Source organism: Hemitrygon akajei, chromosome 31 (assembly GCF_048418815.1).
Source record: "Hemitrygon akajei chromosome 31, sHemAka1.3, whole genome shotgun sequence".
NCBI lineage: Eukaryota > Metazoa > Chordata > Chondrichthyes > Myliobatiformes > Dasyatidae > Hemitrygon > Hemitrygon akajei.
In genome coordinates this window covers 1,733,362-1,760,915 of record NC_133154.1, presented here as the reverse complement: position 1 = coordinate 1,760,915, position 27,554 = coordinate 1,733,362, and the positions used below count along the sequence as shown (strand labels likewise).

Genomic DNA, 27,554 nt, shown 5'->3' with positions numbered 1-27,554 from the left:
ACTACTTTCTCACAATGACAACCGAGCTGCGGCTCTATAGGTCCAATTCAAACGTTACGCACTATCTATGCTCGACTCATTGGGCGCCGTAACGACGGTGAGGAATGCATTCCAAGGTAGCGCTCCACCTACTGTGTTCAGTTTGGCAGCGGATTGTGGTTCATGTAGTCATTACGAAAAACAACAGCAGTGATTCGTCAAACGACACATCCCATGTTGCCAAGCTAGAGCCACTGCGGTTGCGCAAACGTCGGACTGTCGTTGACAAATGGGTCGAAAGGAATGCTGGGGATTATAGTCCATTGTCGCCAGAAGCGTGGGCAGAAGCACCGCCGACTGGGATAATACGGACTACAAATTCCGGCATGCCCAGCACTGCTACCCGTCGCCGCCGGAGCGGCCCGAGGCAAAGAGGGAAAGATGTCCGGACGGCCAAAGCCGCGCACCGCCGCCAACGCGGAGCGTGGTACTGTGTCGGTCAACGAGCGAGTCCTACGCGAGTGCCACTCTCTCTACAGCGAGCCCGACACCGGTGAGTGAGGGTGGGAGCTGCCGGAGAGGGATTCAGTCATCGCCGCCGTTGCTACCGGTGCCGGACGGGGTCCTGAGAAATGTAAAACTCGGACCGGTTTTTAAACTGAATTCCGAAAGAAGACCTGCGGCTCCCGATCCTACCGTTACTCCAATGCCGTGGTTTCGGAAATACAGCTACATCGTATCTTGTTTAAAACAACTTGCTCCCAATCTCTCAATTTGTGAGAATTTAAACCCTCCCATTATTGGGATGTTTTCACCTTAAAACTCGGGGTATTTCCCCCATACAAACAACAGTGAATGCAGAACTGATCCCTGCAGCTTGACACTCTTCACCGGTCTCCAATCCCAAAAGCACACTTCCACTACATCCCTCGAATTCTGAAGCGGCGGAGGCTGGGTTGGGGGGCGGGGGGGGGGGAGGTGATAGAGGTTTTTAAAGAAATGACAGGCATAAATGGGTGGCTTTTCCCCCAGGGTTGAAATCGAATGCATATACTTAAGATGAGAGGGTAGGTAAGTTCTTCAAAGATATCCAAGGCAAGTTTTTAGAGATAGCAGGATAAGTGCCTGGAATGTGCTGTTGGTGGAATCAGATACAACAAAGGCACTTCAGGGACATATCATGTGCGAGGATTACACTCAAAGGTAGCTCACTGCTGTAGCCCCTCCACTTTAACATGTGCCTTCAGAGATGCTCTTCTGCACACCACTGTTGTAACGCATGATGAAGGGCAGTGCCGAACTCCTCCTTCGCCACCATGTCTACCCGTGGCTCCGTTTTCAGGGAACCATGTACTGTACTGTACCCCTCAGTCCCTCTGTTCTACAATACTTCCCAGGACCCTGACATTCACTGTGACTTGTCCTAAAATGAATTAAACTGCATTTCCCATTCTTCGGCCCACTTCCCCAGCTGTTTGAGATCCCCCAGTAAACCCTGATAAGTATCCATGCTGTCAACCACACGGCCGATATCAGTGTCATCTGCATATTTATTAACCACATCGTGTACTTGCTCATCTGAACTGTTGATCAGGATGACAATAGCAATGGGCCCAGCACTGTCCTCTCAGGGCCACCACTAGCCACGATCCTCAAGTCTGAGGAACAACCTCTCACCGAGTTCCTTCCTGGGTCCCTCAGTTCTACAACAGTCCTCGGGGCCTGACCATTCATTGTGAACTTCCTGCTCAGATTAGAATCAGAATCAGGTTTATTTCTGCCGACATGTGAAATGAGTTGTTTTGTGGCAGCAGTACAGTGCAAAATATTAAAAGTCACTATGAGTTACAAACATAAACAGTGCAAAAGTTGGATCGTGTTTGTGAGTTCAGGGGCCATTCAGAACTGCGATGGCAGAGGGGAAGAAGCTGTTCCTGAATCAAGGAGTGTGGATCTCATGTATCTCTCTACCGTCACCCCGTCAGGGTGACCCACACGCCCACCACTCTCTGTGTAATGAAATGTCTCTAACGTAGCTGTCTCTACCGTCACCCCATCAGGGTGACCCACACGCCCACCACTCTCTGTGTAATGAAATGTCTCTAACGTAGCTGTCTCTACCGTCACCCCATCAGGGTGACCCACACGCCCACCACTCTCTGTGTAATGAAATGTCTCTAACGTAGCTGTCTCTACCGTCACCCCATCAGGGTGACCCACACGCCCACCACTCTCTGTGTAATGAAATGTCTCTAACGTAGCTGTCTCTACCTTCACCCCATCAGGGTGACCCACACGCCCACCACTCTCTGTGTAATGAAATGTCTCTAACGTAGCTGTCTCTACCTTCACCCCATCAGGGTGACCCACACGCCCACCACTCTCTGTGTAATGAAATGTCTCTAACGTAGCTGTCTCTACCGTCACCCCATCAGGGTGACCCACACGCCCACCACTCTGTGTAATTTTAAAAAGACTTCTTCTGACATCCCCCCCAATGCTTTCCTCCACTCACCTTAAAATTATGCCCTTTTTTAATAGCTGTTTCTGCTCTGTGAAAAAGACGCTGGTTATCCACTCTATCTTATACACTTCTATCAAGTCACCTCCCATCCTCCTTCGCTCCTCCTTGAGAGAAAAGCCTGAACTTGCTCACCTTCTCCTCTTAAGGTATCCTCTCTAATCCAGACAGCATCCTCTGCTCCCTCTGTAAAGCTTCCTATAATAAGGTGACCAGAACTGATGAAGGGTCTCGGCCTGAAACATCGACTCTTTATTCCTCTCCATGGAGGCTGTCTCACCTGCTGAGAATTTTATGTGCAGAGGAGGGCAGAAGGCATTTGGGCTAATATGGCATCATCTTTGTACTATTTGGAGACACTCAACGCAGGAAAAGTTTTATCTGCAGGCTAAATCAGCCCAGATTCCATGTGAGCCAGCCTCCCAGACCGAGGTTGGCACACAATATGTGTCACTGTACAATCAACTGGCAACAGACCGGAACCAACACAATCAGAACAGCTGCAGCTTGTTCCCTGATAGTCAACGCTGATAATGTGGCAGATCATATTATCCAGTCCCCCCCCCCACTCACACACACACACGAGGAGCAGGGGAGCGAATCGTCCTGGTAGGGTGTGTAGTTGGCAGAGATGGCCTTCTCTGGATCCACAGGAGAGGTTTGGTTTCACCAAGAGGGAGGGCCAGTCACAAAGGTGGGAGGGAAGCAGGAAGTGGCAGTGTCATGGAGACGGCGAGGATGTAGCAGAGGGTATGGCAGAGCTGTTGAAGATGGAGGGAAGGGAGGGGTGTAGGATAGGGCAGAGGTGCTGGAGACAGAGGGGTGAAGGGGAGGGAGGGGCAGTAGGATAGGTCAGAGGTGCTGGAGACAGGAAGAGGTGGACCGGAGGGTGGGTGTTGTGGAGACGGTGTAGGGTATGGCAGAGGTGTTGGAGATGGAGGGGAGGCAGGAGGTGTAGGGTGGGGCAGAGGTGCTGGAGACGAAGGGGTGGAGGGGAGGGAGGAGTTGTAGGGTGGGGCAGAAGGGCTGGAGATGGAGGGGAGGGTGTAGGGTGGGGCAGAGGTGTTGAAGATGGAGGGGAGAGGGGGTGTAGGGTAAGGCAGAGGTGCTGGAGACGGGGAGGGGTGGAGGGGAGGGACAGGGTGTAGAGTGGGGCAGCGGTGTTGAAGATGGGGAGGGGTGGAGGGGAGGGAGGGGTTGTAGGGTGGGGAAGAAGGGCTGGAGATGGAGGGGAGGGAGGGGTTGTAGGGTGGGGAAGAAGGGCTGGAGATGGAGGGGAGGGAGGGGTTGTAGGGTGGGGAAGAAGGGCTGGAGATGGAGGGGAGGGAGGGTGTAGGGTGGGACAGAGGTGTTGAAGACGGGGAGGGGTGGAGGGGAGGGACGGGGTGTAGAGTGGGGCAGCGGTGTTGAAGATGGAGGGGAGGGAGGGTGTAGGGTGGATCAGAGGTGCTGGAGACGGGGAGGGGTGGAGGGGAGGGATGGGGTGTAGAGTGGGGCAGAGGTGTTGAAGATGGAGGGGAGAGGGGTGTAGGGTAAGGCAGAGGTGCTGGAGACGGGGAGGGGTGGAGCGGAGGGACAGGGTGTAGGGTGGGGCAGCGGTGTTGAAGACGGGGAGGGTTGGAGGGGAGGGACAGGGTGTAGGGTGGGGCAGCGGTGTTGAAGACGGGGCGGGGTGGAGGGGAGGGATGGGGTGTAGGGTGGGACAGAGGTGTTGAAGACGGGGAGGGGTGGAGGGGAGGGTCAGGGTGTAGGGTGGGGCAGCGGTGTTGAAGACGGGGAGGGGGTGGAGTGGAGGGACAGGGTGTAGAGTGGGGCAGCGGTGTTGAAGACGGGGAGGGGTGGAGTGGAGGGACAGGGTGTAGGGTGGGACAGCGGTGTTGAAGACGGGGAGGGGTGGAGGGGAGGGACGGGGTGTAGGGTGGGACAGAGGTGTTGAAGACGGGGAGGGGTGGAGGGGAGGGTCAGGGTGTAGGGTGGGGCAGCGGTGTTGAAGACGGGGAGGGGTGGAGTGGAGGGACAGGGTGTAGAGTGGGGCAGCGGTGTTGAAGACGGGGAGGGGTGGAGTGGAGGGACAGGGTGTAGGGTGGGACAGCGGTGTTGAAGACGGGGAGGGGTGGAGGGGAGGGACGGGGTGTAGGGTGGGGCAGCGGTGTTGAAGACGGGGAGGGGTGCAGGGAAGGGACGGGGTGTACGGTGGGGCAGCGGTGTTGAAGACTGGGAGGGGTGGAGGGGAGGGATGGGGTGTACGGTGGGGCAGCGGTGTTGAAGACGGGGAGGGGTGGAGGGAAGGGACGGGGTGTACGGTGGGGCAGCGGTGTTGAAGACTGGGAGGGGTGGAGGGGAGGGATGGGGTGTAGGGTGGGACAGAGGTGTTGAAGACGGGGAGGGGTGGAGGGGAGGGACGGGGTGTACGGTGGGGCAGCGGTGTTGAAGACGGGGAGGGGTGGAGGGAAGGGACGGGGTGTACGGTGGGGCAGCGGTGTTGAAGACGGGGCGGGGTGGAGGGGAGGGTCAGGGTGTAGGGTGGGACAGCGGTGTTGAAGACGGGGAGGGGTGGGACAGCGGTGTTGAAGACGGGGAGGGGTGGAGGGGAGGGTCAGGGTGTAGGGTGGGACAGCGGTGTTGAAGATGGGGAGGGGTGGAGTGGAGGGACAGGGTGTAGAGTGGGGCAGCGGTGTTGAAGACGGGGCGGGGTGGAGGGGAGGGTCAGGGTGTAGGGTGGGACAGCGGTGTTGAAGACGGGGAGGGGTGTAGGGTGGGACAGAGGTGTTGAAGACGGGGAGGGGTGGAGTGGAGGGACAGGGTGTAGAGTGGGGCAGCGGTGTTGAAGACGGGGAGGGGTGGAGAGGAGGGACAGGGTGTAGAGTGGGGCAGCGGTGTTGAAGACGGGGCGGGGTGGAGGGAAGGGACGGGGTGTAGAGTGGGGCAGCGGTGTTGAAGACGGGGAGGGGTGGAGAGGAGGGACAGGGTGTAGAGTGGGGCAGCGGTGTTGAAGATGGGGAGGGGTGGAGGGAGGGACAGCGGTGTTGAAGACGGGGAGGGGTGGAGAGGAGGGACAGGGTGTAGAGTGGGGCAGCGGTGTTGAAGACGGGGCGGGGTGGAGGGAAGGGACGGGGTGTAGGGTGGGACAGCGGTGTTGAAGATGGGGAGGGGTGGAGTGGAGGGACAGGGTGTAGAGTGGGGCAGCGGTGTTGAAGACGGGGAGGGGTGGAGAGGAGGGACAGGGTGTAGAGTGGGACAGCGGTGTTGAAGATGGGGAGGGGTGGAGGGAGGGACAGCGGTGTTGAAGACGGGGAGGGGTGGAGAGGAGGGACAGGGTGTAGAGTGGGGCAGCGGTGTTGAAGATGGGGAGGGGTGGAGGGGAGGGACAGTGTGTAGGTGGGACAGCGGTGTTGAAGATGGGGAGGGGTGGAGGGGAGGGATGGGGTGTAGGGTGGGACAGCGGTGTTGAAGACGGGGAGGGGTGGAGTGGAGGGACAGGGTGTAGAGTGGGGCAGCGGTGTTGAAGACGGGGAGGGGTGGAGAGGAGGGACAGGGTGTAGAGTGGGGCAGCGGTGTTGAAGACGGGGAGGGGTGGAGGGAGGGACAGCGGTGTTGAAGACGGGGAGGGGTGGAGGGAGGGACAGCGGTGTTGAAGACGGGGAGGGGTGGAGAGGAGGGACAGGGTGTAGAGTGGGACAGCGGTGTTGAAGATGGGGAGGGGTGGAGGGAGGGACAGCGGTGTTGAAGACGGGGAGGGGTGGAGAGGAGGGACAGGGTGTAGAGTGGGGCAGCGGTGTTGAAGACGGGGAGGGGTGGAGAGGAGGGACAGGGTGTAGAGTGGGGCAGCGGTGTTGAAGACGGGGCGGGGTGGAGGGAAGGGACGGGGTGTAGGGTGGGACAGCGGTGTTGAAGATGGGGAGGGGTGGAGTGGAGGGACAGGGTGTAGAGTGGGGCAGCGGTGTTGAAGACGGGGAGGGGTGGAGAGGAGGGACAGGGTGTAGAGTGGGACAGCGGTGTTGAAGATGGGGAGGGGTGGAGGGAGGGACAGCGGTGTTGAAGACGGGGAGGGGTGGAGAGGAGGGACAGGGTGTAGAGTGGGACAGCGGTGTTGAAGACGGGGAGGGGTGGAGGGGAGGGATGGGGTGTAGGGTGGGACAGCGGTGTTGAAGACGGGGAGGGGTGGAGGGGAGGGATGGGGTGTAGGGTGGGACAGCGGTGTTGAAGATGGGGAGGGGTGGAGGGAGGGACAGCGGTGTTGAAGACGGGGCGGGGTGGAGTGGAGGGACGGGGTGTAGAGTGGGGCAGAGGTGTTGAAGACGGGGAGGGGTGGAGGGGAGGGATGGGGTGTAGGGTGGGACAGCGGTGTTGAAGATGGGGAGGGGTGGAGGGAGGGACAGCGGTGTTGAAGACGGGGCGGGGTGGAGTGGAGGGACGGGGTGTAGAGTGGGGCAGAGGTGTTGAAGACGGGGAGGGGTGGAGGGGAGGGACGGGGTGTAGGGTGGGGCAGCGGTGTTGAAGACGGGGAGGGGTGGAGGGGAGGGACAGGGTGTAGAGTGGGACAGCGGTGTTGAAGACGGGGAGGGGTGGAGGGGAGGGACAGGGTGTAGGGTGGGACAGCGGTGTTGAAGATGGGGAGGGGTGGAGGGGAGGGACAGGGTGTAGGGTGGGACAGCGGTGTTGAAGATGGGGAGGGGTGGAGGGGAGGGACAGGGTGTAGGGTGGGGCAGAGGTGTTGAAGACGGGGAGGGGTGGAGGGGAGGGACAGGGTGTAGAGTGGGACAGCGGTGTTGAAGATGGGGAGGGGTGGAGGGGAGGGACAGGGTGTAGAGTGGGACAGCGGTGTTGAAGATGGGGAGGGGTGGAGGGGAGGGACAGGGTGTAGGGTGGGACAGCGGTGTTGAAGATGGGGAGGGGTGGAGGGGAGGGACAGGGTGTAGGGTGGGGCAGAGGTGTTGAAGACGGGGAGGGGTGGAGGGGAGGGACAGAGGTGTTGAAGACGGGGAGGGGTGGAGGGGAGAGACAGGGTGTAGGGTGGGGCAGCGGTGCTGGAGATGGGGAGGGGTGTCGGAGAGTGAACAGACTGATGGTTTTCACCCTGTCCCCCCAGGACTGATCGACATCGCGTCTCGTCTGGGGATGCAGCTCTCGCCCCCCCGGAAGAAGATGACGGTGATGTTGATGGGGAATCACTCAGCTGGGAAAAGCTCATTCATCAACTGGTAACCCTGCACCCTCACCCATCGTCCACAGGCCCTAGCCCTCCTGTTCCTCCTCTCTACCTCTCCCTCTGTCACCAAGTTCCCCTTCCATCTCTCCTCCACCACCACTTCACCCATCTACCTTTGCATCTCCTTCACCCCTACTCCCCGTCTCCCCCCATCTCCTCCTCTGTCTCTGCCCCTTCCCTTGCACAGCGGAGAGTGCTGAACACCACGGTGGTGGGGGGGGGGGTCTGTGTGGATGGAGGGGAGGAGTGACAGACTACAAGGAGGGAGGAAAAGTAAAGGGGAAGTTCAGAGGGAACAGTGAGTAAGTAGGGGCCGTGTGGACTGATTTGGGGATGTGGAAGATGGAGAGGGCAAGGTTGAGGAGGAAGGAGAAGGGGTCGGAGAGGAAAGGGGAATGGTCACTGAGGAGGGAGGGGAGGATTGAGAAAGAGAGGAGAGGGAGGAGCAGGGAGGACTGATGAGGTGAGGGGGTAGTGATGAAGGACGTAGAGGAAGGGGTAGAGGAAGGAGGGTGAGGAAGAGGGTGAATGAAGAAAGGGTAGTGAGGAGGGAAGAAGAGTAAGGGTACATATTGAAGAGCAAGAAGCGGGTGTGGGGAGTGAGAGAAAGCAAAGGTGTAGTGAGGTGGTAACGGAGAAGGAAGGGTTGGAGGTAGAGGGATGCAGGAGGGAGGGTGGTAAAGTTTGGTGCTGAAAATGGAGGGGAAGGGCAGTGAGGGGGCGGGAAAGCAAGGAGAGAGTGGTGGGCTGGGATGTTGAGGCAAGGGTTAGTGAGGAGGGACAGGGGCAGGGAAGAGGGAGGGATGGAGGGAAGGGTCCCCTTTCCTCTGCTGTACATGTACAGCCCCCTCCCTCTTTTCCCTCCCCTATCCCAGGTCTGCCCCTTCCCCGCCCCCAACTCCGCCAGGTTCATCCAGTTCCTCACTCGATGCCACCTCCCTCACCCCCACCCACCTCTCCTCTATGCTCTCCCCCTGGTTCATCCTGTTCCTCTCACTACCACCTCCCTCACCCCCACCCCCCCTCTTCTCTATACTCTCCCCCTGGTTCATCCTGTTCCTCTCACTGCCACCTCCCTCACCCCCACCCCCCTCTCCTCTATACTCTCCCCCTGGTTCATCCTGTTCCTCACTCGCTACCACCTCCCTCACCCCCACCCCCCTCTCCTCTATGCTCTCCCCCTGGTTCATCCAGTTCCTCACTCACTGCCACCTCCCTCACCCCCACCCCCCTCTCCTCTATACTCTCCCCCAGGTTCATCCTGTTCCTCACTCGCTGCCACTTCCTTCACCCCCACCCCCCTCTCCTCTATGCTCTCCCCCTGGTTCATTCTGTTCCTCACTCACTGCCACCTCCCTCACCCTCACCCCCACCCCCCTCTCCTCTATGCTCTCCCCCAGGTTCATCCTGTTCCTCACTCACTGCCACCTCCCTCACCCTCACCCCCACCCCCTTCTCCTCTATGCTCTCCCCCAGGTTCATCCTGTTCCTCACTCACTGCCACCTCCCTCACCCTCACCCCCACCCCCCTCTCCTCTATGCTCTCCCCCAGGTTCATCCTGTTCCTCACTCACTGCCACCTCCCTCACCCTCACCCCCACCCCCCTCTCCTCTATACTCTCCCCCTGGTTCATCCTGTTCCTCACTCGCTACCACCTCCCTCACCCCCACCCCCCTCTCCTCTATGCTCTCCCCCTGGTTCATCCAGTTCCTCACTCACTGCCACCTCCCTCACCCCCACCCCCCCTCTCCTCTATACTCTCCCCCAGGTTCATCCTGTTCCTCACTCGCTGCCACTTCCTTCACCCCCACCCCCCTCTCCTCTATGCTCTCCCCCTGGTTCATTCTGTTCCTCACTCACTGCCACCTCCCTCACCCTCACCCCCCTCTACTCTATGCTCTCCCCCAGGTTCATCCTGTTCCTCACTCGCTACCACCTCCCTCACCCCCACCCCCCTCTCCTCTATGCTCTCCCCCAGGTTCATCCTGTTCCTCACTCGCTGCCACTTCCTTCACCCCCACCCCCACCCCCCTCTCCTCTATGCTCTCCCCCAGGTTCATCCTGTTCCTCACTCACTGCCACCTCCCTCACCCTCACCCCCACCCCCCTCTCCTCTATGCTCTCCCCCAGGTTCATCCTGTTCCTCACTCACTGCCACCTCCCTCACCCTCACCCCCACCCCCCTCTCCTCTATGCTCTCCCCCAGGTTCATCCTGTTCCTCACTCACTGCCACCTCCCTCACCCTCACCCCCACCCCCTTCTCCTCTATGCTCTCCCCCAGGTTCATCCTGTTCCTCACTCACTGCCACCTCCCTCACCCCCACCCCCTTCTCCTCTATGCTCTCCCCCAGGTTCATCCTGTTCCTCACTCACTGCCACCTCCCTCACCCCCACCCCCCTCTCCTCTATACTCTCCCCCTGGTTCATCCTGTTCCTCACTCACTGCCACCCTCCCTCACCCTCACCCCCCTCTCCTCTATGCTCTCCCCCTGGTTCATCCAGTTCCTCACTCACTGCCACCTCCCTCACCCCCACCCCCCTCTCCTCTATACTCTCCCCCAGGTTCATCCTGTTCCTCACTCGCTGCCACTTCCTTCACCCCCACCCCCCTCTCCTCTATGCTCTCCCCCTGGTTCATTCTGTTCCTCACTCACTGCCACCTCCCTCACCCCCCACCCCCCTCTCCTCTATGCTCTCCCCCAGGTTCATCCTGTTCCTCACTCACTGCCACCTCCCTCACCCTCACCCCCCTCTCCTCTATACTCTCCCCCTGGTTCTTCCTGTTCCTCACTCACTGCCACCTCCCTCACCCTCACCCCCACCCCCCTCTCCTCTATGCTCTCCCCCAGGTTCATCCTGTTCCTCACTCACTGCCACCTCCCTCACCCTCACCCCCCCTCTCCTCTATACTCTCCCCCTGGTTCATCCTGTTCCTCACTCACTGCCACCTCCCTCACCCTCACCCACACCCCCCTCTCCTCTATGCTCTCCCCCAGGTTCATCCTGTTCCTCACTCACTGCCACCTCCCTCACCCTCACCCACACCCCCCTCTCCTCTATACTCTCCCCCTGGTTCATCCAGTTCCTCACTCGCTGCCACTTCCTTCACCCCCACCCCCCTCTCCTCTATGCTCTCCCCCTGGTTCATTCTGTTCCTCACTCACTGCCACCTCCCTCACCCTCACCCCCACCCCCCTCTCCTCTATGCTCTCCCCCAGGTTCATCCTGTTCCTCACTCACTGCCACCTCCCTCACCCTCACCCCCACCCCCTTCTCCTCTATGCTCTCCCCCAGGTTCATCCTGTTCCTCTCACTGCCACCTCCCTCACCCCCACCCCCCTCTCCTCTATGCTCTCCCCCTGGTTCATCCTGTTCCTCACTCACTGCCACCTCCCTCACCCCCACCCCCCTCTCCTCTATACTCTCCCCCTGGTTCATCCTGTTCCTCTCGCTGCCACCTCCCTCACCCCCACCCCCCTCTCCTCTATGCTCTCCCCCTGGTTCATCCTGTTCCTCACTCACTGCCACCTCCCTCACCCCCACCCCCCTCTCCTCTATGCTCTCCCCCAGGTTCATCCTGTTCCTCACTCGCTACCACCTCCCTCACCCCCACCCCCCTCTCCTCTATGCTCTCCCCCAGGTTCATCCTGTTCCTCTCACTGCCACCTCCCTCACCCCCACCCCCCTCTCCTCTATACTCTCCCCCTGGTTCATCCTGTTCCTCTCACTGCCACCTCCCTCACCCCCACCCCCCTCTCCTCTATGCTCTCCCCCAGGTTCATCCTGTTCCTCTCACTGCCACCTCCCTCACCCCCACCCCCCCTCTCCTCTATACTCTCCCCCTGGTTCATCCTGTTCCTCACTCGCTACCACCTCCCTCACCCCCACCCCCCTCTCCTCTATGCTCTCCCCCAGGTTCATCCTGTTCCTCACTCACTGCCACCTCCCTCACCCTCACCCCCACCCCCTTCTCCTCTATGCTCTCCCCCAGGTTCATCCTGTTCCTCTCACTGCCACCTCCCTCACCCCCACCCCCCTCTCCTCTATGCTCTCCCCCAGGTTCATCCTGTTCCTCACTCACTGCCACCTCCCTCACCCTCACCCCCACCCCCCCTCTCCTCTATGCTCTCCCCCTGGTTCATCCAGTTCCTCACTCGCTGCCACCTCCCTCACCCCCACCCCCCTCTCCTCTATGCTCTCCCCCAGGTTCATCCTGTTCCTCTCACTGCCACCTCCCTCACCCCCACCCCCCTCTCCTCTATACTCTCCCCCTGGTTCATCCTGTTCCTCTCACTGCCACCTCCCTCACCCCCACCCCCCTCTCCTCTATACTCTCCCCCTGGTTCATCCTATTCCTCACTCGCTACCACCTCCCTCACCCCCACCCCCCCTCTCCTCTATGCTCTCCCCCAGGTTCATCCTGTTCCTCTCACTGCCACCTCCCTCACCCCCACCCCCCTCTCCTCTATACTCTCCCCCTGGTTCATCCTGTTCCTCTCACTGCCACCTCCCTCACCCCCACCCCCCTCTCCTCTATACTCTCCCCCTGGTTCATCCTGTTCCTCTCACTGCCACCTCCCTCACCCCCACCCCCCTCTCCTCGATGCTCTCCCCCAGGTTCATCCTGTCTCTTAGTCAGCCCCCTTCCTCTCCCCCAGGTACGTGGAAGAACACATTCAACGCACAGGCGTGGCCATCGAGACTCAGGGCTTTACTTTTGTCACCAGTGGCCGCAAAAGGGAATCGCTGACCGTGAGTTGACCCTTTCCCAGACCTTCACTCTGTGTCTGACCCTTTTTTTACAAAACTTCTTTATTACAGATATTGGTGCTATACAATATATACAGAACAGTGACTAACACAATTACTTCCCTACAAATAGACGATACACATTAAATCAAAATGTTCCCATCTCTATCAATGATGGCATTTACACTCTGCGGAGCCCAGCAGTCCCAGAACGCCTCTAAGGTCGCAGTGGACTGCGCGTGTTCCTTTTCAATATTTACCCGAGCCCCTAAACACTGCCAGGCAGTCTGCCTGGGCAAATCCTCCCGCCACCCGTTTCCAAGCCCCTCAGATGGCTGTTTTCGCCAGCCCCAGGAGCAAGTTAACAAGGACATCCTCATCCCTCCATGCCCTCTTCCTTACTGGATGACCATATATAAATAGGGTGGGGCTAAAATGCAACCAAATGGTGAGAAGCAGCCCACACAAATACGCAAAAAGGGGCTGCAGCCTCGCAGACTTCCAGGTACGTCTGGTACACGGTTTGCTCCAGCCCACAGAAATGACATGCAGGTGGGAGAACCGTGTACAAACTAAAGAACTTATTGCAGGCCCCGGGAGTGTGTGATCAGACGGTGATAGGGGAGATTCACTGTGTGACCCCGGGAGTGTGTGATGGGACGGCGTGGAGGGAGCGTCACTCTGGGTCTGACCCCGGGAGTGTGTGATGGGACGGTGTGGAGGGAGTTTCACTCTGTCTGACCCCGGGAGTGTGTGATGGGACGATGTGGAGGGAGTTTCACTCTGTGTCTGACCCCGGGAGTGTGTGATGGGACAGTGAGGAGGGAGCGTCACTCTGTGTCTGACCCCAGGAGTGTGTGATGGGACAGTGAGGAGGGAGCGTCACTCTGTGTCTGACCCCGGGAGTGTGTGATGGGACAGTGAGGAGGGAGATTCACTCTGTGTCTGACCCTGGGAGTGTGTGATGGGACGGTGTGGAGGGAGATTCACTCTGTGTCTGACCCCGGGAGTGTGTGATGGGGCAGTGTGGAGGGAGATTCACTCTGTGTCTGACCCTGGGAGTGTGTGATGGGACGGTGAGGAGGGAGCGTCACTCTGTGTCTGACCCCGGGAGTGTGTGATGGGACAGTGAGGAGGGAGATTCACTCTGTGTCTGACCCTGGGAGTGTGTGATGGGACGGTGTGGAGGGAGATTCACTCTGTGTCTGACCCCGGGAGTGTGTGATGGGACAGTGAGGAGGGAGCGTCACTCTGTGTCTGACCCCAGGAGTGTGTGATGGGACAGTGAGGAGGGAGCGTCACTCTGTGTCTGACCCCGGGAGTGTGTGATGGGACAGTGAGGAGGGAGATTCACTCTGTGTCTGACCCTGGGAGTGTGTGATGGGACGGTGTGGAGGGAGATTCACTCTGTGTCTGACCCCGGGAGTGTGTGATGGGGCAGTGTGGAGGGCGATTCACTCTGTGTCTGACCCTGGGAGTGTGTGATGGGACGGTGAGGAGGGAGCATCACTCTGTGTCTGACCCCGGGAGTGTGTGATGGGACAGTGAGGAGGGAGATTCACTCTGTGTCTGACCCTGGGAGTGTGTGATGGGACGGTGTGGAGGGAGATTCACTCTGTGTCTGACCCCGGGAGTGTGTGATGGGGCAGTGTGGAGGGAGATTCACTCTGTGTCTGACCCTGGGTGTGTGTGATGGGACGGTGTGGAGGGAGTTTCACTCTGTGTCTGACCCCGGGAGTGTGTGATGGGGCAGTGTGGAGGGAGATTCACTCTGTGTCTGACCCTGGGAGTGTGTGATGGGACGGTGTGGAGGGAGATTCACTCTGTGTCTGACCCCGGGAGTGTGTGATGGGGCAGTGTGGAGGGAGATTCACTCTGTGTCTGACCCCGGGGTTGTGTGATGGGACAGTACGGTGGGAGATTCACTCTGTGTCTGACCCTGGGAGTGTGTGATGGGTCGGTGAGGAGGGAGCGTCACTCTGTGTCTGACCCTGGGAGTGTGTGATGGGACGGTGTGGAGGGAGATTCACTCTGTGTCTGACCCCGGGAGTGTGTGATGGGGCAGTGTGGAGCGAGATTCACTCTGTGTCTGACCCCGGGAGTGTGTGATGGGACGGTGTGGAGGGAGTTTCACTCTGTGTCTGACCCCGGGAGTGTGTTATGGGGCAGTGTGGAGGGAGATTCACTCTGTGTCTGACCCTCTGGGTAGTGTGTGATGGGACGGTGTGGAGGGAGATTCACTCTGTGTCTGACCCCGGGAGTGTGTGATGGGGCAGTGTGGAGGGAGATTCACTCTGTGTCTGACCCCGGGAGTGTGTGATGGGACGGTGTGGAGGGAGCGTCACTCTGTGTCTGACCCCGGGAGTGTGTGATGGGATGGTGTGGAGGGAGCGTCACTCTGTGTCTGACACCAGGAGAGTGTGATGGGACAGTGTAGAGAGAGTTTCACTCAGTGTCTGACCCCGGGAGTGTGTGATGGGACTGTTTGGATGGAGTTTCACTCTGTGTCTGACCCCAGGTGTGTGTGATGGGACGGTGTGGAGGGAGCTTCACTCTGTCTGACACTGGGAGTGTGTGAGGGGGCAGTGTGGAGGGAGATTCACTCTGTGTCTGACCCCGGGAGTGTGTGATGGGACGGTGTGGAGGGAGTTTCACTCTGTGTCTGACCCCGGGAGTGTGTGATGGGACGGTGTGGAGGGAGTTTCACTCTGTGTCTGACCCCGGGAGTGTATGATGGGACGGTGTGGAGGGAGTTTCACTCTGATTCTGACCCCGGGAGTGTGTGATGGGACGGTGTGGAGGGAGATTCACTCTGTGTCTGACACCGGGGTTGTGTGATGGGACAGTACGGTGGGAGATTCACTCTGTGTCTGACCCCGGGAGTGTGTGATGGGACGGTGTGAAGGGAGTTTCACTCTGTGTCTAACCCCTGGACGGTGTGAGAGAGCCTCACCTTGTGTCTGACCCCTGAAATGTGCAATAGGACGGTTTAGAGGAAACTTCACTCTGTGTGTGACTCTGGAGAGTCTGTGATGGGACGGGTGGAGGGAGTTTCACTCTGTGTCTGACCCCGGGAGTGTGTGATGGGAAGGTGCGAGGGATCTCCCAGGTCATAGGCTGGTTCTCCAGATCTGGGTCGACAGGAAGGATTCTTTTCACCCAGATGTTTTTCTTCATCTCTCCACCAGGGTAATGCAACACTCCATCTGTATCCACACTTCAAACCGCTGCAGAACATTGAAGGTAGGGATCACACAATATTCCCTGCTTCTGTTGTCACCCGCAGACTACCTTCCTGTCGGGGCTAGAAATCATGCACGGTCTTTAAATAGTAATGTGTAGAGAGCTGTTACTCTGTGTCTGACCCCGGGAGTGTGTGATGGGACGGTGTGGAGGGAGTTTCACTCTGTGTCTGACCCCGGGAGTGTGTGATGGGACGGTGTGGAGGGAGTTTAACTCTGTGTCTGACCCGGGAGTGTGTGATGGGACGGTGTGGAGGGAGTTTCACTCTGTGTCTGACCCCGGGAGTGTGTGATGGGACGGTGTGGAGGGAGATTCACTCTGTGTCTGACCCCGGGAGTGTGTGATGGGACGGTGTGTGGAGGGAGTTTCACTCTGTGTCTGACCCCGGGAGTGTGTGATGGGACGGTGTGGGGGGAACTTCACTCTGTGTCTGACCCCGGGTGTGTGTGATGGGACGGTGTGGGGGAACTTCACTCTGTGTCTGACCCCGGGTGTGTGTGATGGGAAGGTGTGGGGGGAACTTCACTCTGTGTCTGACCCCGGGAGTGTGTGATGGGACAGTGTGGGGAGGGAGTTTCACTCTGTGTCTGACCCCGGGAGTGTGTGATGGGACGGTGTGGGGAGGGAGTTTCACTCTGTGTCTGACCCCGGGAGTGTGTGATGGGACGGTGTGGGGAGGGAGTTTCACTCTGTGTCTGACCCCGGGAGTGTGTGATGGGACGGTGTGGGGAGGGAGTTTCACTCTGTGTCTGACCCCGGGAGTGTGTGATGGGACGGTGTGGGGAGGGAGTTTCACTCTGTGTCTGACCCCGGGAGTGTGTGATGGGACGGTGTGGAGGGAGTTTCACTCTGTGTCTGACCCCGGGAGTGTGTGAAGGGACGGTGTGGGGAGGGAGTTTCACTCTGTGTCTGACCCCGGGAGTGTGTGATGGGACGGTGTGGAGGGAGTTTCACTCTGTGTCTGACTTTTTTTTTACAAAATCCTTTATTACAAATATCGGTGCTATACAATATATACAAAACAGTGGCAAACACAATTACTTCACTACAAATAGACAATAGACATTACACCAGAATGTTGCCATCTCTATTCACGATGACATGAACATAACCCCTAAACATTGCCAGGCAGTCTGCCCGGGGAGATCCTCCCGCCACCCGTTTCCAAGACCCTCGGATGGCGGATTTCACCAGCCCCAGGAGCAGGTTGACTGGGACATCCTCATCCCTCCATGCCCCCTTCTTTACTGGATGACCATATACAAATAGGGTGGGGCTAAAATGCAACCAGAAGGTGAGAAGCAGCCCACGCAAATATGCAGAAAGGGGCTGCAGCCTCGCACACTCCATGTACATGTGGTACACGGCCTCTTCTGGCCCGCAGAAGTGGCATGCGGGTGGGAGATCCATGTACAAACTGAAGAACTTATTGCAGGACACCGCTCTATGCAGCACCATCCAGCCGAGATCCCCCAGGTGCATGGGAAGAACCCCCTCGTAAAGGGACTTCCAGTGGGGACCCGCCTCACCTCCGGGTGGAAAGACCGACGGCCATGGCGTGTCGGGACGGTGGACAAGGGTGGGGGTGTGGAGCAGCAGCCCATACAGGTACCTCCTACTTGCATCCCTGAATGGGATTGTGGGTGTCGAGGAGAGACGGCTCAAGTTGTGTGGATACGGCTCCCGGAGAAGATTGTGGGGCCTGGGCCCAACAAGCAGCTCGGCCTGAGTCGGTCCACACACCTGAGCCGCACCGACATCCACTGAGGTAGGGCAAGGGTCGGCCAGGACCCCGCCCTCCGCCAGAGGAGGGGATTCCCGGCCCGAGGCAACCATGTTCCTGACTCTCAGTCGGTCCTGATAGAAGCCGGGCAGACTCCGCAAAGCAACATGGCTGACGCCTGCCGGTGGTCTTCGTGGAGACAGCAGCCCCTCTGGAGGAAGAAAGTCACCAACACGTTCCACCTGGGAGGGTGCTCGGCGTCCAGGAATCTCTGCAGAGTCCTGAGGCGGAGAGCCGCCAGTCGCGTTCCAACGCACACCAGCACACCAGGACCACAACAGCTCTTCGCCATGAGAGGGGCATTTCCCCAGTGGCTAGGCTCTCCCCTAGAACAAGGCTGTAATCAACCCCCAGGACATCCCAAAAAGCCTGATAGAAGTCCACACTCAGACCATCTAAGCCAGGTGACTTACCCCCCCGGAGTTGCCGAAGGGCAGTAGACAGCTCCTCCCGAGTCAGGGGAGCGTCCAGACGTGCTGCGTCCTCTTGGCTGACCTTTGGCAAATCTTCCCAGACCTCATTGCACGCCTCTGCATTTGATGGATCTGGTGAGAATAAGGACCGATAGAAAGTGCGGACTTCTTTGATAATTCCGTCGGGGTCCGTGATGGAGGACCCATCAGCAGCCAGTAGCTCCACCAGCTGCTTTTGAACTCCCCGCCACTTCTCCAATGAGTAGAAGAAGGGTGAGCCGTGGTCCAAATCTTGCAGCATTTGGATCCGCGACCTCACATATGCACCTCGGGACTGCTGAAGATGCAGATTCCTTAGTGCGTCCTTCTGGTATTCCTGCCACAGCTGTTGGTCTCCACCGGTCGGACCAAGACAAGACTCTAGGTCAAGCAACGCTCTCTCAAGCCGCTCAATCTCAGAGTCCCACCTCTTTGTCAACCCCCTAGTGTACTCCCGACATAAAAACCGGATGTGGGCTTTGCCCACATCCCACCACAGCCGTAGGGAGCAGAACTCTCTCCGTCTCTCTCTCCAGGTGGCCCAGAACGCTCGGAACGAATCCCGGAATCGGCTGTCCTCCAGCAGCCGGTTGTTAAAGTGCCAATACCCGGATCCCACCCGAGGGTGCAGAGGAGTAAATTCCATCCACACTAGGTGATGATCCGAGCACGACACCGGCCGCATGGAGGACGCCGACACATGGGAGACATAAGCCCGAGAGATATACAGGCGGTCTATCTGGGAACCCCCCTCTCTGGATCTTCTGGAGAAGGCGCTAGAGTCGGGGTGAAGATTCCACCAGCTGTCCACCAAGTCAAAGGAGCCGACTAGCTCCTTTAACTTTTTTGCCGATGCTGGGTCGCGTTGGAGGCCCGAGCGGTCCTCCACCTCGAGGGTACAGTTGAAGTCTCCCCCGAGGATGACGCAGTCCCCAGGATCGATGGAACTCAGCAAGGTGGACAGCTGACAGAAAAGGCGCGTCTGCATCACCCCGCGCCTCGGAGCATACACGTTGATAAAATGCAGCGGTACACCTTCGAGGCGCATAGCCAGGTGGAGCAGACGGCCGGGCACAACATCTTGGACTCCTACGATTTCTGGCCGAAAGGTTGTGGCCAACAGGATCGCCACCCCACTAGAGTTGGAGCTAAGGTGACTCATGTAGACCCCGCCCTGCCACTCCAGGAGCCAAGCGGACTCGTCCCCTGGGGTGGTATGGGTTTCCTGCAGGAAACTCACTGCGTATCTCCCATCTCTGAGGACTGAGAGATTGTTATATCTGCAGAGGGAGCCCCTGCTACCGTTTACATTTAAACTAGCTATGGTAAGTTTCATGTCGGGAGCACACTAGGCCTCAGCACCAGTACCCTTCCCGCTGAGAGCGGTGGCGCCCTCAGCCGCACTATCCCGAAGAAAACCAAGAACATTCTTTGCTTTCCGGGCCCAACTGCTACCATCGCTACCCGGTGACCCACCATCTCCCGAAGGAGCGAGACTGTTTTTCACCCTGATGTCCCTCACCAGGTCATCCAGGAAAGATTTCAGCTGCCGTCTGTCATTCCCTGACACAGCATTCTTCTTCCCCTTCCCCTTCCCCTTCCGTCTGAGGATGACTCGCAGGGACTTCACCAGCCTCGGCATGCTAGGCCAGCGAAGTGAGGCGAGTTTAGGCCGATGCTTTGCACCCACAGAGGAGTGAATGAACTCTCTGATCTCCTCCACAGGTATCAATGGGGATTTTTCAGGAGGGGTGAGGATGTCCATTGTCTCGCTATCAAAAGAGTCTCCCTCCAACCCCTCACTGCAGACAGATCCCCCATCTTCCTCCTCGTGTGTTGTATAAGGTGGCTGCACTTGTAACCCACACTGCGCAGCGGGTACCTCCCTCATACCTTCCTACTCCACTGTCGCATCAGTCTTATCCACAGTTACGATGATGGAGGGAAAATCCCCAGGGACTCCCTGCAGGCCATTAGTTGATGGGGTCAGCTTGCGGGTTATATCACCCTCCCCAGGAGACAGGTATGAAGGGGACCCCAGCAGCTCTGGTCCAAGGGATTCACCGGCAGCCTGATGCTGACAGTGAGAGAGCTTGGTCTCCTCTCCGCTCATACTATTTAATACATTTGCCTCCAGGGAGGCGCTTACTGCCAAGTCCTGGGTGGAGGGCTCCAGGTCTGTTTTAGTTGTGCAAACAGGCCTAGCACTAGTTTCCTGCACAACCACACCACCTACCACAGGACTGGTGGCTACATCTGGGGATTCAGGGATAGACACAACTTCCACCCGGATTCCCACCCCTTTCTGGTACTCCCCCGCATCTGCATTCCCTGCTCTCTTGGGGGAACATTCCCTTCTCCTCTTCAAGCCGGAGGAGCACACAGGTGCGGAATTCACCGATGGAGCGTTACTCTCTGCTTCCATCACCCCGTCCGACTGTGCACTTCCCCGAGCCTCCCGCTCCACTTCAGGGCAAATGGGCGTGAGCTCTGCGGTCTCGGGGGCCGACTTCTTCATGTGTTTCGATTTCTTCCTCACTGTCCTTCCCCGCACAGGCTCCACCCCGTCCCTCGCCTGAACCTCCCTGCACGTAGCCTCAGGATCACTCGCCTGAACCACAGGGGTAGGAGCAGAGACTGGAACAGACGCAGGAATGGGATCAGGGGCAGAGGTAGCTGGGGCACTAGTTCCTGAAGCGGATTCCTTGGGTTTTCGGGTGCTAGGACAGTCCCTCTGAAAGTGCCCCACCTCCCCACACGCATGGCACCGTGGGCGCTCAGAGCTCCAATACACCTGATAATCTACCCCCTCGTGCCGGACAGTAAACCGGCCCTCAACGTCGTCCTCCTTTTCCAGCTTCATGAATACCTGTTGCCGGAAAGAGATTACGGTACGGAGGGTGCGTCTCTTGAATTTGTGCCTGATGGCAGTTATTTCTGACCTTATTTGCCCCAAGCGTGCTAGTGCGGGAAGCAGGTCCTCGTTGGGGATGAAAGGCTTAACGTGACCGAGGACGATACGTTGTGTGGGAGCTGTCACCAGCTCCATCTGTAAAAAGATATTTTCCACCGTGATCCCCCTACTGAGGGCCCGATGCACCAACTCATCATTCCTCAGATAAAACACTGCCTTCCCGAACTCTTTCTCAGTGGCCAAAGCACCATCTCTCCCCAACAAGTCCTCCATAGCCTCCGCGCACTTTTCCAGGGTAGTTCCAGGACGCAAAACACATTGCACCCCACGTTCCACTTTCACCGACCGAAACAGGGCTTTGTCCGAGGCTGGAGAGGCAGCCGCCTTGGCATAACTCCCCGCAGGCCTGTGACTCCCTGTAGACCGGTCCAGCATATTGTTTCAATGTCCCAATCGAGAATGATACGGTGGTGCTGCTGCTTATAAAGTCCTGGTGCGAGTTGAGTAACTGGCCGGAAAGGTACTCAACAGTACCATGCTGGCTCAGTGCCAGAAATTCCAACGCCGGGAAAGGCTCCGTTAGTCCTGCAGAAACTCCAGGCCTTGAGAGGTCGAGACGTCTCAAACGATGCTTTGGCTCCTACACCAAACGTGAGTCACGACGATAGAGATGGAAGGAGGTTGTCCCGATGTCAGTGGGGGAACAACGGCGTTTGTCTCCGGTTTTTGGAGCGACCCGGCTTCCTGGCGAGTTGCCAGTGGCCACAGCAGGGTGCTACGCAGTTCGCAGCCGTCAACGAACCCCGTCCAAACTGACAGAAAAACTCCAAACGAAGCCTCCACACTAAACCAGCCGCTCATTTAGATGTCCAAGAGACGTTTCCAACCAACTCCAAGTAACTCACTACCTTAATACAGCAGTTTTGCCTCGATTTTTCTCAGTGCAATCAGAACAGCTCCACTCTGTGTCTGACCCCGGGAGTGTGTGATGAGACGGTGTGGAGGGAGTTTCACTCTGTGTCTGACCCCGGGAGTGTGTGATGGGACAATGGGGAGGGAGTTTCACTCTGTGTCTGACTCTGGGAGTGTGTGATGGGACGGTGTGGAGGGAGATTCACTCTGTGTCTGACTCTGGGAGTGTGTGATGGGACGGTGTGGAGGGAGATTCACTCTGTGTCTGACCCCGGGAGAGTGTGATGGGACAATGTGGAGGGAGCTTCACTCTGTGTCTGACCCCGGGAGAGTGTGATGGGACAATGTGGAGGGAGTTTCACTCTGTGTCTGACCCCAGGAGAGTGTGATGGGATGATGTGGAGGGAGCTTCACTCTGTGTCTGACCCCGGGAGAGTGTGATGGGACAATGGGGAGGGAATTTCACTCTGTGTCTGATCCCGGGAGTGTGTGATGGGACGGTGTGGAGGGAGTTTCACTCTGTGTCTGATCCCGGGAGTGTGTGATGGGACGGTGTGGAGGGAGTTTCACTCTGTGTCTGACCCCGGGAGAGTGTGATGGGACGATGTGGAGCAAGATTCAGTTTATGCCTGACCACGCAAGTTTATGACGGGACATTGCAAAGCGAGCCTCACCCCCCCAGCCTCTCTCCACCCCCGATAGGAGTGTCGGACTACCTCAGCACAGAGATCTCCACTTCGAAGCAGAAGAAGTTCAGCCTCGTCACGTTTATCGATACTCCAGGACTGGTGGATGGTGACATGAAGTATCCATTCGATGTGGACCAAGCTATCCTCTGGCTGGGTGAGTGTCCAGGGCACCCACAGGATCCTTCCCACCATGACTTCCCTCTCCGTGAAACCCCTCCCTCCCCTATCTTCCCATCTGTGTGATGCCCCTACCTTCCTATGTCTGACCTCCTCCCTGCCCTACACCACTACAGGAGGGGCCGCCTCAAGAGGGCAACGTCTGCCGTCAAAAGTCTCCACCATCCAGGCCACGCTGTCTTCCCACAGCTTCCATCGGGCAGGAGGTACAGAAGCCTGAAGCCCCACACCACCAGGTTCAGGAACAGCAGCTTACCTTCAACCATTCGGTTTTGACCCAACCAGCTCAACCTGAATCACTGTCTCCATACGGAAACACTGTGACTGTTTGAACTAAAATAGACTTTGGTTTTATCTCTAAACGTGCTCTTTCTTGTAAGAATGACCACAGTTGGAGTATTTTGAGCAGTTTTGGGCTTCTTATCTAAGAAAGGATATGTTGCCATTGGAGAGAGTCCAGAGGTAGTTCACGGGAATTATCCCAGAATGAAAGGGTCAATGTATATGGAGTGTTTGATGGCTCTGGACCTGTATTCACTGGTGTTCAGAAGGTTAAGGGAGGATTTGAACCTATCAAATATTGAAAGGCATAGATAGAGAGGATATAGTGGGGGAAGTCCAGCACCACAGGGCACAGCCTCAGAATACAAGAACATCCATTTACAACAGAAATGAGGAATTTTTCATCCAGAGGGTATTAAATCCATGAAATTCATTGATGGCTGTGGAGGCCAAGTCATTGCATATATTTAAAGCAGAGCTTGAGAGGTTCTTGATTAGTAGGGGCATCAAAGGTTACGGAGAGAAGGCAGAAGAAAGGGGTTGAGAGAAGTAATAAACCAGCCATGATGGAACTGACTCAATGGACTGAATGGCTTAATTCTGCTCCTATGTCTTATGGTCTATTGTCCTATAACTGAGGTTTATCCAGTAGTTGAAGGATCTACAAGTTGAATCTCCATTGGTTAGTTGATCCATGTTCTGCTTCAAGAAACCCTCTTGGACACATCCTATAAATTCTGCCCCACCTAAGTTTTGTATGTGAGGAGTTCCAGCACAAAATACTTGAATAAGAGTTCACAACACTGCAGTGTAACTTCTCAACTCTTGAACAAACTGGGAGCATCAAGAGGAGAAAATTTTAGGAGAATTCTGACATGGCTGCCATTGACCATAGATTAATTACCTTTTTCTCCTGTCTTCCTCTCCCTCTTTCCCCCACCTCCCCTACCCTCTCCCACCCGACATCCTCCTCCCTCTGTCCCCATCAATACTCCCTCCTTTCCCTTCTGAACTCACTCTCTCCATCTGTCCCTCCCCATCTTCCTTTTATCCCCTCACCAATTCCTCTTCCCCCCCCCCCCCCCAGGGCAACTGTGTGAACTGGTGTTCGTTTTCTTCGACCCCATGGGTCAAGCACTGTGCAAGCGGACGTTGAACATTGTGGAGCGGCTCAATGAGACCCAGGGAGACAAAATCCGATTCTACCTCAGCAAGGCTGATGAAGCAGGGATCGAGACTGACCGGCAGGTGGGGATGCGCGGCCCAAAACCTCCTTGACTGTCCGTCCCAGCCAGCCCTCCGCCCCTGACCGTGGGGGGGGGGGGGGGGGGAGCGATCTCACCCATCCATCCAGCTTCATATTTCCTGTTCCATTGGTTCTTCCAATGGCCCTGGGTAACCACAGTTTCTGTTTCTCCTCCCCTTCCCTGCCCTTTCCACCCCACCCTTCCTCCCCCATACAGCGAGTGATGATGCAGATCGTCCAGGAACTGTGCAAACGGCCCGGTCTGAACAAATGTGGCTTTGACATGCCCACCATCTACATCCCTCACCCCAACAAGGTAAGGCTGGTCCCTCTCTGGGTGTGGAGGGTGTGAGAAAGAGAGAGAGAGAGAATGGAGACCAGTGTCAGGGCACAGGGTACAGGGAAAATTCTTCAGCAGCAGCATCACAGATAGGTTCAGACCACACGCAAGACATCAAATATACATTCATTCTAGACAGAAGTCACTGGGTATCCAGAACAACATGGAGATTAAGCAGGAGGAACTGAACAGGTCACCCATAGAAAGAAATAGAGAGAAAGTATCGGGACGAGTCTCTTCATCAGGACTGGAAAGGAAGGGGGAAGAAGGCAGAATAAGAAAGTGGGGTGAGGAATACAAATTGGCAAACTTCAAAGATGAAAGTGAATTTATTATTGAAGTATGTACTGTAAATGTTACCTGTTACGTACCCCATAATAGGTTAAAAGAACCAGCAGAAATGGAACACACCTGGAGACCGGTTCTGCTGTTAACAAACACAATTTTATTAGTAACTACGTAATATAGTATTACAAAGCCAGATAAATCAAACAGGTTAGCAGAGTTTATGCATGTATAAGTGTGTAAACCCAAACTTCTTCAAGCTTAGGTGGTAAGTGATACGGTCTTACGATGGTATATAAACGAAGTCAGTTCCGTTTGTGATATTGAGTTGAGTAGAATTGAACAGAACAGAGAGGGAGGTGATTTGTTATCCAAGTAAGCCGATGCCGTCAATCGATCCTCAAACCCCACCCTTTTGTGGGCACTCAAAGCTCGTCCAGTGTCTGTTTCTTCTGTGTGTCTGCCAGAAAGCCAGCTGACCTTGTAGATAGATCCAAAAATGCTGAACGCCAGCTGTCCATTACATAGCTTCGCCCTTCCGTCACCATAGTGACTCACGAGCCTCTCTCTCTGAATCAGTGGCACACACTCTCTCTATTTTTAAAGGCACAGTCCATAATGAATAAATCTTAGGATTTCGTCACATACCATATTCCACTGACAAATGATCCTATCTCTGTTCTCATTGTTTTGTACACCTCGATAAGAACTCTCCTCATTCTCCTGCACACCATGAAGTAAAGTACTAATCTATCAGGACTTAATTCAGGCAGCACAGTAGCTTAGCAGTTAGTGTTACTCTTTATAGTGCCGGCAATCACGATCGGGGTTCAGTTCCCGCCACAGTTTGTAAGGAGTTTGCACGTTCTTCCCGTGATGGTGTGGGTGTCCTCCTCCTGCTGCAGTCCGGGCGCATGCAGTGAAGGTTACTACACTGTGGATGCTATGTTGGCATCAGAAGTGTGGCAACACTTGCACGCTGCCCCAGCACATCCCTTGGACTGTATCGGTCGTTGACACACACTACAGATTTCACTGTACATGTGACAAGTAAAGCTGATCTTGATCTTTTATCATCTTTATTCAAACTCTCCCTATAAGTCAGATCCTCAATTCCAAGCTAATTCTGTGTAATTCTCTTTACGCACTTTCAAATTCATTCATATCTTTCCTATAGGTGGGTGCCCAGAACTGCACACACTACTCAAATTTGGTCACGCCAACGCCCCTTGAACAACTTCAGTGCCATGATTTATGAAGGCCAATGAGTCAAAACCTCCCTATCAATCTGTGACACAGCATTCAAGGAATTAACCAGATCCTTCTGCTCTACAGCACTCCTTAGTGCCTTACCGTCCGCTGTGTAAGTCCTACCCTGGTTTGTCCTCCAAAAGTGCAACACCACCAATTTTGTCTGCCTTAAACTCCATCTGCCATTTTCAGCCCATTTCCCAGCTGGTCCAAATCCCACTGCAAGCTTTGATAGTCTTCCTCACAGGCCAATACACTCCCAACATTGGAAAGTAAATTTATTATCAAAGTTTGCATTCATTGTCTTGCAAGCATTTAAAGGGAAAAAGAAATACAGTAGAATTTTGCAAAAACCTATTCATGAACAGATGACAGACAAATAACCAATGTGCAAAAGAAGACAAACTACGAATAGAAATTGTAAAGATCTCCATAGATGCTGACAGACTTACTGAGTTCCTCCAGCATTTTGTGCGTGTGTTATACCAACGTTATACAAGGCAGTATTTGACAGAAAACTGTATGAGACATCAAAGGGTGTGGGGTGAAAGCAGGGGAGTGGGGATGACTAGAAGAGTTGGATCAGCCCATGATTGAATGGCGGAGCAGATTCGATGGGCCGAATGGCCTACTTCTGCTCCTATACCTTATGGTCTTATGAGATGTTGGTGAGACTGCCCTTGGAGTACTGTGTGCAATTATGTTCGCCCAGCTATAGGAAGGCTGTGATTAAGCTGGAGAGATTAGAGAAAGATTCATGGGGTATTGAGTTATGAGAGACTGACAGGCAGGGGCTGAGAATAGAGCTGCTAGATTACAAGCAGAGGCAGAGTGTAGTGAGACTGTCAGGAAAAACAGGCAGATGATGGGGCAAAATTGGAGTCAGTGAGATGAGTTGCAGTGGAAAAGGAAGGCAAAATCAAAAAGGGTGATGGATACAAGACTGAAGGTGTTGTATTTAAATGTACACAGTAGAACAGAATAAAGTAGATAATCAGGTAGCAGTTAGAGATTGGCAGGTATGATGTTATGGACATCACTGAGTTGTGGCTGAAAGATTATAATTGGGAGATTAATATCCAAGGATAATCTTTGTATTGAAACAACAGGCAGAGGGGGTGGGGTGGCTCTGATGGTAAAATGTAAAATCAAATCCTTAGAAGGAGGTGACATAGGATCAGAAGATGTAGAATCCTTGTGGGTGGAGTTTAGGCTAAGGATGAAAAGATCCTGATGAGAGTTATGTACAGGCCTCCGAACAGTAGCATAACACAAAAATTGCAATGGGAGATAGAAAGGACGTGTAAACAGGGCAATGCTACAGTCGTCATGGGGGATTTCTATATGCAGGTAGATTGGGAAAAGCAGGTTGGTGCTGGATCCCAAGCGAGAGATTTTGTAGAATGCTGTGAGATGGCTTTTCAGAGCAGCTCTCAGTTGAGCCCACCAGGGGATCAGCTGTTTCGGATTGGGTGTTGTGTCACTCCGCTCTTTAAGAAGGGGGCAAGGAAGCAAAAAGG

The 27,554-nt window shown here is 56.0% G+C and overlaps 1 protein-coding gene across 1 annotated transcript in view; it reads left to right on the top strand.

The window, feature by feature from the left end:
* Positions 1–375: 375 nt before the first annotated feature.
* The window catches only part of LOC140719315 (uncharacterized), a 41,730-nt gene continuing 14,551 nt past the window's right edge, over positions 376–27,554 (top strand). Inside the window, exons 1-7 of the mRNA XM_073033863.1 lie at positions 376–532; positions 7,590–7,701; positions 12,370–12,463; positions 15,649–15,703; positions 22,467–22,607; positions 24,000–24,160; positions 24,376–24,474. Coding sequence (XP_072889964.1) covers positions 421–532; positions 7,590–7,701; positions 12,370–12,463; positions 15,649–15,703; positions 22,467–22,607; positions 24,000–24,160; positions 24,376–24,474 — 774 coding nt within the window. The 5' untranslated portion in view covers positions 376–420. The remainder of the gene's footprint in view (positions 533–7,589; positions 7,702–12,369; positions 12,464–15,648; positions 15,704–22,466; positions 22,608–23,999; positions 24,161–24,375; positions 24,475–27,554) is intronic.